This window comes from Enoplosus armatus, chromosome 15 (assembly GCF_043641665.1).
Source record: "Enoplosus armatus isolate fEnoArm2 chromosome 15, fEnoArm2.hap1, whole genome shotgun sequence".
In the NCBI taxonomy this organism is placed as follows: Eukaryota; Metazoa; Chordata; class Actinopteri; order Centrarchiformes; family Enoplosidae; genus Enoplosus; species Enoplosus armatus.
In genome coordinates, this window is record NC_092194.1 from 7,374,283 (window position 1) to 7,388,315 (window position 14,033).

Sequence of the window (14,033 nt, forward strand, 5' to 3'; positions counted from 1 at the left end):
AGTTGGCTACAAACACCATCCGATTTACATTACTGTATTTACATTTACTGTATATGGAGACTAAACTTCAATATGATTGCTGTTAAAATGCTGTCATTGTGGAATTCTTGATTAGTAGGAAAAAAAATGTAATCCTGTCCAGGTGAACTTGATGTGGAATGTTTATGTTGTACAAAAATGTAATAGGCCATGAACTGAAATCTTTAGAAATAACCATATTTCATGATACGTCAGCAACGTCAAACCCGATTACTCTCCAGTGATGACTTATGTGTGTGTGTGTGTGTTCCGTCTGCATACTTCTGCAGGTCAGTCTGCGTGCCTTTGGCTCACAGATTTGTGACGTGGCAGAAGGGTAAGGTAGATTATCTCACTCCAAATGATCTTACAGGGCATTATCCTCCTTGGTGCCATATTTACACCCTAACTCAGTGGTCTGGTTCACTCAGGCAGGACTGTTATGTATCAAGTAAAACAAAATATTAAACCCAAAAGTCAGCTATTTGCTGGAAAGCACAGTAGAGCTATAGAATAAATCTTATTTTAGCCTTTATATTACTTCAGGCAGCTCAACATGTCTTCATTTTCTGCCAAAATGGCAACAACAGCACACATGTGGAACGGACAAATAAATCCTTTCATTTGTTCTGCTGCCAACTGTACATGAACTTTCTATTCCAGTCCACATGTAGAATCATATGGAGACTGGCAGGCTTCAAGAACTAAGTAAAGAAATTATTTTATTTGTTTTCTAATGTATCGAACCAAAACATTCACATTCTGTCCAAACACAATACAAAACACATCATAAACAGTAGAAGGCACTTGCACTCACCAAAAGAGCGGCATGCTAACAGGCCTCTAAATATTACAATAATTTGTCAACAAAACTTAACTTCTGTATTTAAAAAAACATTTGAAATTGCATCCAGTGCATATCAGTGTGTGGACATGCTAAAAGTATGCTTCTCAAAGTATATTCATTACGTCTGAGCAATAATTAAATCTAATTAGACCACAATTAAAAAAGCAGTGACCCCAAGAAACAGGCAAATCAAGCTGTAGGTGGCGCTGCTTATGGCGTGAGACAGTGAGGAGGACACCGTGATGGTGATCCCTGGCCTACAGCCATCACAGTCTTCCCCACAGAAGAGGCAGGAGTTCGTGCTGTGCAGAAACTCTGAGTTGTACGTTCTTGTTGCTTTTCTCGCTGTGAGACAGGAGAAATAATCATGTGATATTATGATAATCAGTATACGACAGTCTGTGAATATCACTGTGAAATCCTTCTGGCTGGTCTGTTTAGTGATCTTGACTTTTGCCAGTCCAACACAAGACAAAGCAGACTTTAATAGCATCATAACGGTTTGAAACTGTACTCACTGGGTTCATAGTAGTCGTAAACCTGCACCACAGCATCCTGTACGTGGGCCACTTTGTAATCTCTGACGATTGGAAGTCTGATGCAAACCTCTGACTTGGTAAGCTGCACATGGGACCAGAAAAGTGAATGATGACAATGTGGTAAAACACAATATAGCGTTTGCTTATCTTATTCTTTCATTTCTTGGGAATGTGTGCAAGTATCTGACGTAGGAATATTTTAATTTAAGAAGCTAGAGGTGGGATGAGAGAAGTGAGAAGTTCAAAAAAAACCTTCAGGCACCTCAAAGAAGCAAATATTGTCCTACTAAATGTGCAAGTTTAATTCATACTACAGTATAAGAGGAACATCTGTTTAGCTGTTTTTTTTGTCTTCCTTTGTGAAAGCTTAAAGTACTGCTACAGAACAACAGCATGTGGCCACTGGACATTAAGATCCAGCTACTATACTGTAAAATAGATCAAATGGTGACATGACAAAACACTTACTGAGTCTAGGTAGAGGCTGACTCTCTCAGGCAGTACCTCCACCTTTCTGACAAGATCTGTTGGGGCAGCAGCTCCAGGAGACAGACTGAAACCGCTGAGCATGCCCACATCCAACATAACCATGCCTGTGTGAGATATCGCCTGACTGTTCTTTAATCTAGAGAGGACAAAAGCAAGATGTCATATGATTTGAGTCTCTTGTTTTGCAGAATATCTGATATGCATGACACCACAGCTTAAGAAATATGGATATTACAGGCATATTTTTAAATAAATTTAAAAAAAAAAAAATGAAAGTAATTTGACATACAGGTCTATCTGTGTTGTACCTTGTGCATATAGACAAGAGCATGTGATTGTGGTCTCTTTCCTCAGTAACATCCACATCCAATGAGAAAGCCTCCTCGTCTATGGCGTGCTGGAGGTTCTGTGAAAATGCTTTGCTCTCCAGGTTGTAAAAGATATTCATCTGGACGGATTCATGGAGATGTTTAAAAATGTAAGAACTTTTATTTAGTGGATTTAGTGGTGAAGAGCTAAAGTTTACTGTACTGCCTGATAGCACAGCCAGAGATTATGATAAAGTGCAAATGCCTCAAGGTCACAAAAACAGTTTCTGTTGTAGTCCTAAAACTCTCCAATCCGTAAAGCAAAAATGAAGAAAAGATTGAATCTCCGTATCTGTTTATGCGTTTCAACAATAAAGCACTGAATCACGGAGGGTTAAAAACATGATCTGTAACAGACGACAACAGGTTGTAATACTGAACATAGTGAAAAGATTACCCTTTCACCAAAGTCCTCCTCTGAGTGATAATATCTGGACACAATAAACGCAGACAGGACTTCAAGCTACAGTGTGTGTTCCAGATGTTAATTGCAGGGGGTCCATTATCATGCTGCATTTGCATTTAGCTGTTTTGGTCTAGCATTTACAATGCAGGACTTTGTGCTGGGTGAAGCTATCACGCACAGCTGCTGCGTTCAATTTATTCTGGTCATGGTCCAATTGTGGAACGATACTTCATGTTGAGTTGAGTATGTTGGAGGTATGAAAACATTCCTGCATAGTGAGTGGCGGTTTGGAGATGTGGTGTTACATGGGTAGGTTGAGCAGAATTCATATTAAAGCTGCAAACTGTTATTAAATGTAATGAATGTACAGCGCAGACAAAGAAGTAACACTGTATAACTGTACCTGGAATATTGCAAATCCTCTTCCCTCCATGTATATATTTAGATTTAGATCTTTGTCAGCATTAATCTAAAAAACAAAGTAAAAGTAGAAAAATATAGAAAGTCAGCATGACAACAATATACCCACGTGGTACAGTAAATACAGCATCATATAAAATATCCAATATATCAAATCACATATATATTACACAACCAGCATAGGATTCCTCCCAATTCTATTACCTCTTGGCTCTGATACATCCGATAGGTGGTGGAGTTGATGCGAAACAGTGACACAAAGCGAGACGCTGGGGAAGATATGTTGAGCCTGAGGTCGATGGCGTTGGCACCACTGAAGGCAGCGTAGTAAGCCAGAGCCTGGAGGGCAACTACTGTGTCCTGAGGAAAACAAGGGGTCAAATACCTGCATCTGGATGTTTATCACCTTATATATCAGTAGGTGCAGAATTGGGAGATATATTTTTTCAATATGGTTCCACAGTTGGCTAAAACTGTGATGTGTGGCTTTTTCCTCAATTAATTAAAAAACTGAATATGTATATTTTGTCAGTTTGCATAAAACATAATTATGAAATTGACATTTTGAAATGTCATCAAGAGTCACCTCAAGCTTTGAGCATGTGCTGGCCAGAGACACTGACAGTTTAAACACAGGAAGACGACTGGAAAATCAAACAAAATCCCCCAGATCTTACAACTCAAAGCACATTAAGCCCAGACTGACTACCTGGCTCCACTCAGTCTCCATTCCATCAGTCGGTCAGATCTCAAAGATACTCAACAGCGAGCTAAACTTCACTTGCAGCAACTTGACCAGAGACGAAAAGTTAGAACATTTATGTAAGTACTTTGTTTATGTGCAATATTGTAATTGTAAACCCCTCAATTCCCTCTAGTTTATAGTGTACCATGAACCAACAGGTCTTATTGTATTTCCAGCTGCATAGTTAAATATCAGTCAACAAAAAAGTCACCTGTGTTGTCCTGTAGCCTCCCAGATGGTTTCTCTGCTTGCTTAACCATTTAAAGAGTGTGATGCCCTCCACCAAGCTGCCACGCCTAAAAAAAGCCAGCAGCACATAAGAGGCCATCTCGATCTGCGCAGAGCGTGGCTGCCAGTCATGTGACTCCAGGCCAGCTGAGGATCTCCACATCATGACTCCATCTTTGGAACAAAATGACAGCCAATGTAACCAATATAAACTTGTACACATACAGCTCCTACAAGTGTTGAAACATGTTGTTTTTTGTTGCTGCTCTTCTTCTCCTACAAGAATATGGATCTTAGTCTTTGAGTCTTCTAGTCTTTAGTAGTAGCTATAGCAACATATTTTACATTTAGGCACATTTATCTCCAAATGTGGCAAGCAGCATCTCTTCACATTGTTTTCCGAAAGTTTTCCAAAATAATTTTGGAACCCTTGTTCTTTAGCCACAATGAATTCAGCCAATCATTCATATATTTGACAAAAAAAGAAGAAGGATTTGGTGAAGCTTGACATCATGGTTATGTCATTATTTAACATCAGGGTACCACATTTCTCAAAGTTCACATTAAGGCAGTGATAAAACAACAATCAAATATTTGTAATTCCAAAATAGTTTTCTTGGTACAACATCTGTTGGCCAGGATATGTGGCAGTGTCATAGGATGTAAAGCACCCGTCTCTGGTATCAACAACAATAATAAAACTAAAATTATAGTATGCATTAAAGTAAAGTAGATATGTGACTTTTGCCCCTTCCTGACCATAAAACAGCAGAATACCTTTACTAAATTACCTCTGTAGTCAGCTCTCCTGCTGAGCTCAGCCAGGGCAGTGCCGGCCACAGGACTATTGGCCAGAGCTAAAGCATAGGCCACCAGACACAGGCTGTAGTTACTGACCACTCCACTGGACACTTTGTCCTCCAGGTACTTCTGGGCCAGGGACACATTGCCTGGATACATGTCCTTCACACAGAGGAAGCGGGCACAAGATCATTACTGTCAATTGACCTCTTATCCTCATATACTTTATATACAGCACTTAAATGTATACACTCAAAGGGTTACACAGTAGTGTAGTTTTATAGTTTTATCTCATTAACAAATGTGAGAATTTTGTAAAATTCCATATTGTGACTTTCTCCACTGAATTACACAAATTCCCCTTACTCACCACGTAGCTCTCGTCCTCCAACAGTGCCATCAGTACATAGGCAGTGAGTGCCACCGGACTATTATCCAGTCCTCCCTGCATCTCCGTGTGGATCAACCTGCCCACCTCACTGAACTCTCCCTGTGGCCCCTGGTGTTTCAGGAGCCAAGTCATGGCCCTGGACAGGACACTCTGGTCTACCTGCATGTAGGGCTGAGCCTGGAGGAAGCACTTCAGCACGAAGGCTGTCAACCTGGGACCCCATGAAGCAGAAGGAGCATTAGCGACAGATAAAATTAAAAGCACGTTTTACCTTCTTAACTAACACAACGCGGTCTGGTCTCTCATTAAAGAGAGTGAAATAAATAAATGTACTTAATTTATGTAACACTACTGACTACAAAAATGCCTGCAACAAGTGTATCAGTACCATTAAATTGGTGACTTACCATGTGCTGCCAGAGGCACTGCTAGCTCCAAAAGCACTGAATGAACCGTCATCTCGTTGGTAGGACAGTTGTCTCTGATATCCTTACAGCAGAAAATATAAAACATCATTCAAAAGATGCCTTAAGTATCACATGAAATAACCTTGCCCACAGATTATACTGTATACAGTACATTTACTGTCAGTGACTCACGTAAAGGCTGCTTACCTTCCATCATGTAGCCCAGAGCCCTGCTCCTGATCTCCTTATTGTCCTGGGTTGACGTGTCCAGGTACTGGAGAACATAAATACTTGGAGCAAAGTGGATCATGTTCTGCTCCCCACAGCCAATAGGCATCTGAACCAGTGAATCCAAGTTTCTGACGGACAGGACCAAGATATCACCTGTGGTAAAGCAATACAGGAGGGAAGGAGGAATGACTTAACTGTTGCACAACATGTTCACCAATAGGTTTCAGACTTAAAGGGGGACAGAAATCGTCTGTATTGTGAATAATCATAACTTTTCCCACCTTTACCATACTACCACATAATACTATTAAGGATTCTGAAATTGGGCGACTATTGACCTGTATATAAAATCACTTGAATAGTCACAGCAGTGTTTTCAGTTGCAAGGTATGGAAAAGATGGGGAAGAAACTATAAAACCCCATCACAAGCAGAAAGCTGCACGAAAACATCCTGCACATTTGCTTGATGTTTAATAAAGCTCACTATCACAACAAGTACAGAAACCACACATTTGGCTCTATCTGAGGAAAATACTGAGGCTTGCCTCTCTACCATGACAAATGCCCAACATCCCTCAACCTGAATGGAGCCAAGCCAAACAGCCTGACAGCTGTTCATAATCTGCCCGCCATAAACATTCCTGTTTGATGTCCATCGTTTCCATTTTTCAACGTTCAGTACCTAAATGTCTTCAGGACAGCGCTGAGCTTGATGCGCATATACCCAAGCTCATCATCTGAACACAAAGGAAAATGCGAGCACATATTACACATGCCTAATTGACTAAAAGTAAACATGAGGTGCACTCAGATGGAACCGCCACTGGCACAACAGGGAGGACAAATGGTAGACTTACCAACCAATGCCACATGGGCCCTCTGGCTGCCTGGTACCACATCTGGTGGAAAGGAGAAGGAGACGGATCTGGAATTGTTGTGTTTCACTGGTGCCAGCTCCAAGAACAGAGTCTCTGAATAGGACTGTTCAACTCCCCCAGGCTTGGGGAACATGGAGGTAATTCACTGTTATCATAGGATTAACCACGTAGCACGTTGCATTTCATAGTGCATCCTTAAGTCTAAGGACCCTTTATAATTGAGACATGCATAGCCAGAAAATAAGAGGATTTGAACCACCAACCTCTTTGCCACAACGCTGCTATTCACAACCTCACAAAGTTAGACCTCACGCAATAAATTCATAGATATTGTCCAATGTTTCCATCATACCACACCTTCACAAGCACTCTCCAAACAAGGCTGTCTGAGGCCTCTGCAGATATGGCATCCACAGATATTTCCATCTCTCCAAGAGCCACAGGCCTTATAGGGAACAGCGCTGAAGCAGACACATGACTCCCTAAGGTGAGTTTTTGGGCATTTACCACCGAGACATCCCCTCTGTCTGCCAAAACAAACTCAAAGGCCTCACTTTGTGCTAGCAGCAGGATGACCTGTGGAGAGAAGCATATGGAAACAAAGTACAATCCTTGTATGACGTTCTATGTGCCATAAATGACAGTGGCAGGTGTTTATTATTGGAAGATGCTAATAAATCATCAGTTAGGGCGTTTCTTGTTGTATCTAAAGGAAAAAGTAATACAGTGCAACAGGTCAGATCATTGATCAGTCCTATTGTAGCAGAATATTCCACAAATGTAATCATTCATACCTCTATGTCGTGCTCTAAATGGTTGATGACATTCACCTCCAGCACAATCTCCTCTCCTCTGATGAGATGTGATGGGACATCCAGAGACAAGGAAAAATCTTTAGACACGCTCAACTGTGAATGATAGAACATAAACACTGTTAGCAGTGGATATTAAAAGTTAGGGAACAGGGCTACTTCCAGTAGGGTTACAGCCTTAGTAAGACAGTTTATACTTTCATACTACTGTAAATGTGCACTTTAGTTCTGTGAATTAGATTAGATTTCTTTAAAAGAGAAGTTGTGTAACATTGCCACATTGATATATAAGGACAGACTTCAAGCTTTAGAGTTTCTCAGAATGACAGCATGGGAAATCAAATGTAAAACTCACTCCCCATGTTTCCTTTTCAGTACAGACAAAGACCCACCTTTTGTGGCACAGGAGTGAAGCCCAACCCCAGGTTGTCTGACATCAACAATGCAACAGCTCTCAAAGAAGTAACACCATCTGGCACAGTTATTTTCCCACTTGTCCACGTTTTATTACTGATAGAAAAGACAGAAATACGTCCTAAACATGTGTATGCAGTGAACTGTACTTATATATTTGACAATACCGATCACCTCATTTGAATCACCTTCCCATTTCCAGCATCTGGTCCTTTCAGCACTTACCTAACATTAGTGTCTAACCACAGCAAGGATTCAGTGGCATCCATCCAGTGGCTCCAGTACTTCTCTACCATTAGGGCACCTCCTTCTGAAAACCCCAATGTAGAGAGAGGAGGGATGAGAAGAAGCTCAGACTGTACAAATATCTGAAGAATGAGGATTAAATCCAGTAGTATTGAAATTGTGGGACCAATCCAATATGCTAAATGGCCACAAGAGGGACTCCAAAGAGAGAGTAGATGCCTTATTAACAGGATCACAATTATTCACTGTGTTATTTATTATCATACCATCTTTAGCTCCATCGGGCTGCTTTTTCTTATATATTCTGGCATTGGTCAGCATCCTAATATTACATTCCTGTGGTGTGAAAGACATGATAACAATGGTAATTCTGTTACAGTAGCTGCTACAAATACAGCTATGAACCAGCACCAAAGCCTGTACTGAGAGGTCCACTATCAGATCATGCATAATTAGTGTGACAGCCAGTGAAATACAGGTCAGGTCTTGGCAGATGATGTAAGATCTCAACTCTGTAGACGCCTGAGGAGATCTCTCTTTTTAAAACCGTCTATTCTACCAGACACAATACACGCCGTCAGTGATTTGGAAATGAGTAAAGGTCATTTTAAGACAGCCCACTGCGGTGATGCTTTGTTTCCACCATCTTGCATCCATAAATAACCCCCAGGTCCTGCACGAAACACACTAGAGTTACCAGCTTTTAGAAACAGCAGAGTCATCTCCAAACAAAGCAGACAGATAGGTTACGGCCGGACTAACCGGCTCAGTGGTCACACACTGAATACCCACACAGTATCTAACTGGAAAAGGTGTGTCAGATTAAGGCGACTGGGAAGACTGGTGCTTTGTAATTAAATTGTGAAATGGACAAAGGAGACATGAAGCAAATCTGACTAAATAGATGAATTTCAGAAGAAGGTTCACAGTAGTTTAAGTTTCAGAGATTATGTTTAGCGCTTTTGTCTGAATATATAAACAACTTTGGCAAATCGAAAGGGTTGTCATACCTGCTCCGCTTTCAAGATGAGCTCAGTCTGTGGTGCATCATCATGCGCCCCCATAACCATGATTCCTACTTGGGAGCTGGGTTCAAGGACAGTCACAGTGAGTGATACCTGCTCACCTGGCTGGGCTTTGTCGCTGCTCCAGTTTAGAGATACCTCGGAAGGCAAACACACAAACAGTCACAGGCATGTCCAGGAGAATCATGCACCTATAAAATTATATGATAGAATACGCTGAAAAAAACAACAAATTAAAGTACATGTTTGTGTTGGTTGATGAGTATGTGTGCTGTGTCACTGGCGACCTCTCCATCAGAAAGGATGCAGTAGATGGTGACACAGGCCTCAGGGGACCAGGACACTGTTGGGGTCAGAGAAAAAGAGGAGGAAGTCTTTGTCCCAGCATCCACCACTTGACCTCTGGAGCTCACCTAGAAGTACAACAATAAAAGTATTTGCTCTTTGCAAGAAGTAATGAGCACAGTGAGGTCCATACGTTCCCACAATGTTCTCTAGCATAGTGATACTTAATGAAAACATCATCTTTGAACATTGGAAAATACTGCTGGCTCTACCGTGATTGATGTACTGGTTGGAGCAAATTAAAAAAAGACATTCAAAACTGTATCAGGGTTTACAGATCCATAAAGACAATAGTTCTCTATACGTCAAAGTAAAATGGGAATCAGAACTAAATGGAGAGATATTTTCATCACGACTAACATTAAAAATAATCAACTCCATACTCAACAGCAGTATAGGAGGTTGAGTGTGCGCATAAATGCTAATCATTCCCACATCTTCTTGTCATGTGGAAATATTAACATATAGTGGGAGAACACATGTTTAACCTTAAGAGACATTTTAGGTTATGTGATTCCCAAAGACAGTAGGATGTTGTGTCTTGGATTACGGAGGATAACGGAGGAAGTAGTACTGAGAAGCAACCTGTACCTCGGTAAACTTCTATTTGTTGCCTACAAAATAGCAAAAATTAAAACTGGCATTTTGGATGGACATAGTAAGTGATACACACAGTATGTGATGGAAGAAATCATGTTTTTCTTGAGGAATAAGGAAGAGACCAAGAAATGTATACTTCACTTGGTTCCCATGCTTTGTTGATGTCTGTTTTCTGCATTTCTTTGGTAAAAAAAACCCATTAAATTGATACAAATAAAACATGACAGAAAAACTGTCACTATTACACACAAAAGTGCTTTTTACCGGGATGTAAGTAGTCAAGTTTTAAATGACCCCTTACTGTACTTTCTCTTGATTCATTAACCAAACACCTAAGAAGAATTTCTACTAAGGCGTGCGGCACTCTCTCTGTAGGGTTCTTCACGTAGACATGCCATATGTCATTACTGCAGAATAGAAAAGGCCAGGTTATCTTATTTGCAGATGGCATAGCGTTATTCGATGTATTTGACCAAACATACCACAAAGTGAAGCTTGGTCAGTTGAAAGGTGCTCTCCACATTTAGCTGAAGAGGCAGTCCAATCTGAAAGTAAAATATGTTATGTGAATGATGTCTTGCTTGCATAGCGGACAACAGAATCTGGACATGTTTGCTACATCATTTCTTCTTTAATGTACTGCAATGGTACAAAACACATGTTTAGAGTTACCTGTGCAGGTAAGGTTTTGATTGGGGAGATCTGGATATATGAGCCACTAGGAGAGGAGTAGTTGTTATAAACCTCCAGAGTCTCCTCACTGGATTGGAATCTTGCCTGAAGAGAATGAAAATATGACCTATATAATATAAAATAATCATTTGTGCTACATGAAAGACATCATTAATCTTTGTGCGTTCTTTGTACTGATGGTTAAGGAAAATAATCCTCACATGGCAAGTCTGTTGTAGAGTCCTAGGATGTTTGCTTTCACTTTTATTAGTTTACAGGTCCTGGGGTAATTTTCTTAATGATAAACCTGTGTGTAATCCTGCTATACTGAAACTACTCATCTTACACACAACGAAACTGCCGAACACCGCTTCTCCCGGAGGACCGACATTTCAGGTGCTGTAAATCAAAATACTCACCCTGATAAAAAGCATCACTACTTGATCCTGTAATTCAAACTTTATGTGGATGTTCCCGTCCTCAGGCACTGGAAGTGTCAGAGTTGTAGGTTCAGCGCTCATCATGGAGGTTCTCTGAGTGACTTCAATCACAGCAGAGTACGTTAGATCCAGTGAGCTGAGTGGCTTCCTGTCAAATCTAGAGATCCTTAGCTGTGGAAGAGAAGCAGAGAGGGAAGTTAGCTCATTAAATAAATGTTTAAAATAGATGGCAAATAAACAGAATTATGATAATTCACTCACTTTTGTAGAGAAGTGTAGAGATGGCTTCAGTGTAGGTGAAAAATCATGGAACATGAGCTGGAATGTGTTCCTCATAAGGTGGACCTCGACTGTTTTGTTCACTTTAAATCCTGGGGTGACACGGGATGATGTAATTGGTTTGAGGATGCAGCTGAGATGCATACTATGCTAAAATCATTTCCAAATATATCTCACCTGTGGAGTTGTCAGTAACACAGGCAGACACATGTAAATGGCTGATAATTCCTGATGAAGTGTGAAGGGCTTGAAGCAGATCTTTGCTGAAGAAAAACTGTGTTGAGCCATAGATCTGAAAAACAATTGTCAAAAGTTAGGCAATGACGTTTATTGACGCAGGTATTTTGACTGTAAATGCTGGGTGAGTCTACTGGGTGTCCATTCTTTCTTAAATGAGCTGCAGTGACAATAAAACCTCACCTGTTTAGTTTGTGTGTGCATGAATGGAGAGGCTGCATTGTGTACAGCAGAGGCCAGAGTGACTGAGACAGCTAGTGTTCCCTGTACAGGTTGTCCACTGGGGTAACTAGAGGGAAAAAAACAATACTTACACAACATATATGTACATTTGATATTATTGATTTGCATGAGCTAATTGAACTCACAGTGCTCTCACTGATCCCGAGATGTTATCTCCAACAAGGACCTGTGACGGTGTCTTGAGCAGCACTTCAAAGGGAGGACGCTCTGCAACAGCAGTCAGTAAAATGATGGGAATGGCAGTAACTTTACTTACAAACGAGACTAAGAGTCTTCAGCCATGCTAGCAGCTCTGTGAGGCTGTACTTAGACACAGCGGTGCAGCTAACATGCTCACAATGACAATGCTAACATTTTGATGTTTAGAAGATATGTTAACCATGTTCACCATCTTAATTTAGCCTGTTAGCATGCTAACACTTGCTAATTAGCATTTAAACAAAGCACAGCTGAAGCTGACAGGACTGTCATTAGTTCTGCAGGTATTAGGTCATAAACCAAAGTATTGGGCAAATAAGAATTTTGACCTGATGGTGGCGCTAGTGAGGGGATCCCCAAAGTCAGTAGGATTCATCCTCTGGGGACCATGAATGTCTGTACCAAAATTTCATTGCAATCCATCATAGTCCAGAGACATTTCTTGAAAGTGGTGGACGTGGCCAACTGACTGTGCCATGCATTAGAGCTATGCTGCTAATATTGCAATAAACTGATATGTCAATTACCATAATGTTCCACAATGAATGTTTTCTCATCAGTCACGCCCTGCAGGGAAGAGGATGGGAGGTTAAATAGGAGGATGCTTTTCTTATTCAATTCAAATAGCAGTCGGTAAAGACATTTCAGATATTTCAACCCTACATTCACTGCGGTTGTGATCGCCCACTGTCCAAGAGGAGGCGTCTGGGATAAAGTGAATTCCCGCAACACAATCCCCAAATTCCCTGTGGACTCCCACCTGTCGACCACGTTCCCACTGGGATCCTGCATGTTGCAAAAGAACGTCAGTCATACTTCCCACCACCACCACACAATACCTGGCTAAAAATCTATTCAACTCCTCTGGCTTTGTCCTTTCACACAGAAGACAGTGACCTTACCTGTACAGAGATATCCACTCTGCCTTTGTGTGGATGGTTATCCAACTGAACAGACACAATTCTGACTATGACGGTATCGCCTGGTTGGTAGCGAGATCGGTCGGTTTGAATGGAGGTGGAGACATTCCTGAGGCTGAAGCTGAGGGTGGTGGTGTTGGTGAAAATGAGATTGTCCCCTCTGAAGCCCCTTACCGTCAAGTTTAAGGGGGAATTCTGGGTTGAAGATCCAAGAATCTGGAGCGATTGTATATTTTCAGAAACATGGAAATGATTGAATGACCTAGTATTATCTTCTCATCTGTGATAAAAAAAAAAACAACTGAATTTTGAATGGAGAAAGAACAAAGATTCATACTCACAGGAGGGAGTGTCAGGAGGCTGGTCAAACCTTAGAATCAGAATGATACTTTAGCCCTCTAAAAAGTCATTATGCAAATCAACCCTAAACCTCTATGTAATTGCATTGTCACCTCCTTGGAAGTCCTCCGTTTGGGCTACTTTGGTGTTGCCATGTGCCACTTCAGCCACCACCCTGCCAGGGAAGTCAGAAAGGACAGTGACGGCCAGCGGAGTGGGTGTCCCAGCATGCAATACCTCTGGACTGGAGATCAGAAATAATGTCCTACAAAGAAAGAGAGGGAATTGCTTGTTACGGAAAGATCATTAGATAGAAACTGCATTAATATGAATGAATTGTATGTGTTGACTGTATTAACAAACCACGTCGCCTACCTGGATGAATCCTGAGTCGAACCAGGCACAGCAGAGCATACAACTCCCACACACACAACCAGGGTCCAGATCCCGTCCATGCCTCTGCTCCTCGATTCGCCTCCCCGTTCAAACTGACA

The 14,033-nt window shown here is 41.2% G+C and overlaps 1 protein-coding gene across 1 annotated transcript; it reads right to left on the reverse strand.

The window, feature by feature from the left end:
• Window positions 1-723: 723 nt before the first annotated feature.
• On the reverse strand, window positions 724-13,994 carry LOC139297966 (CD109 antigen-like). The gene is made up of 32 exons (XM_070920780.1): window positions 13,915-13,994; window positions 13,653-13,804; window positions 13,542-13,570; window positions 13,183-13,416; window positions 12,944-13,066; window positions 12,808-12,847; window positions 12,208-12,289; window positions 12,023-12,128; window positions 11,780-11,894; window positions 11,585-11,694; window positions 11,303-11,494; window positions 10,884-10,988; window positions 10,694-10,756; window positions 9,509-9,679; window positions 9,252-9,404; window positions 8,508-8,577; window positions 8,221-8,305; window positions 7,974-8,091; window positions 7,564-7,677; window positions 7,127-7,345; window positions 6,749-6,890; window positions 5,867-6,043; window positions 5,660-5,741; window positions 5,232-5,463; window positions 4,852-5,023; window positions 4,044-4,234; window positions 3,292-3,447; window positions 3,071-3,136; window positions 2,202-2,341; window positions 1,873-2,029; window positions 1,384-1,486; window positions 724-1,210 (listed from the first exon to the last, which is right to left on the reverse strand). The coding sequence occupies exons 1-32, from the start codon at window positions 13,992-13,994 to the stop codon at window positions 1,011-1,013; spliced, it is 4,179 nt and encodes a 1,392-aa protein (XP_070776881.1). The 3' UTR covers window positions 724-1,010.
• Between the last annotated feature and the right edge of the window lie 39 nt (window positions 13,995-14,033).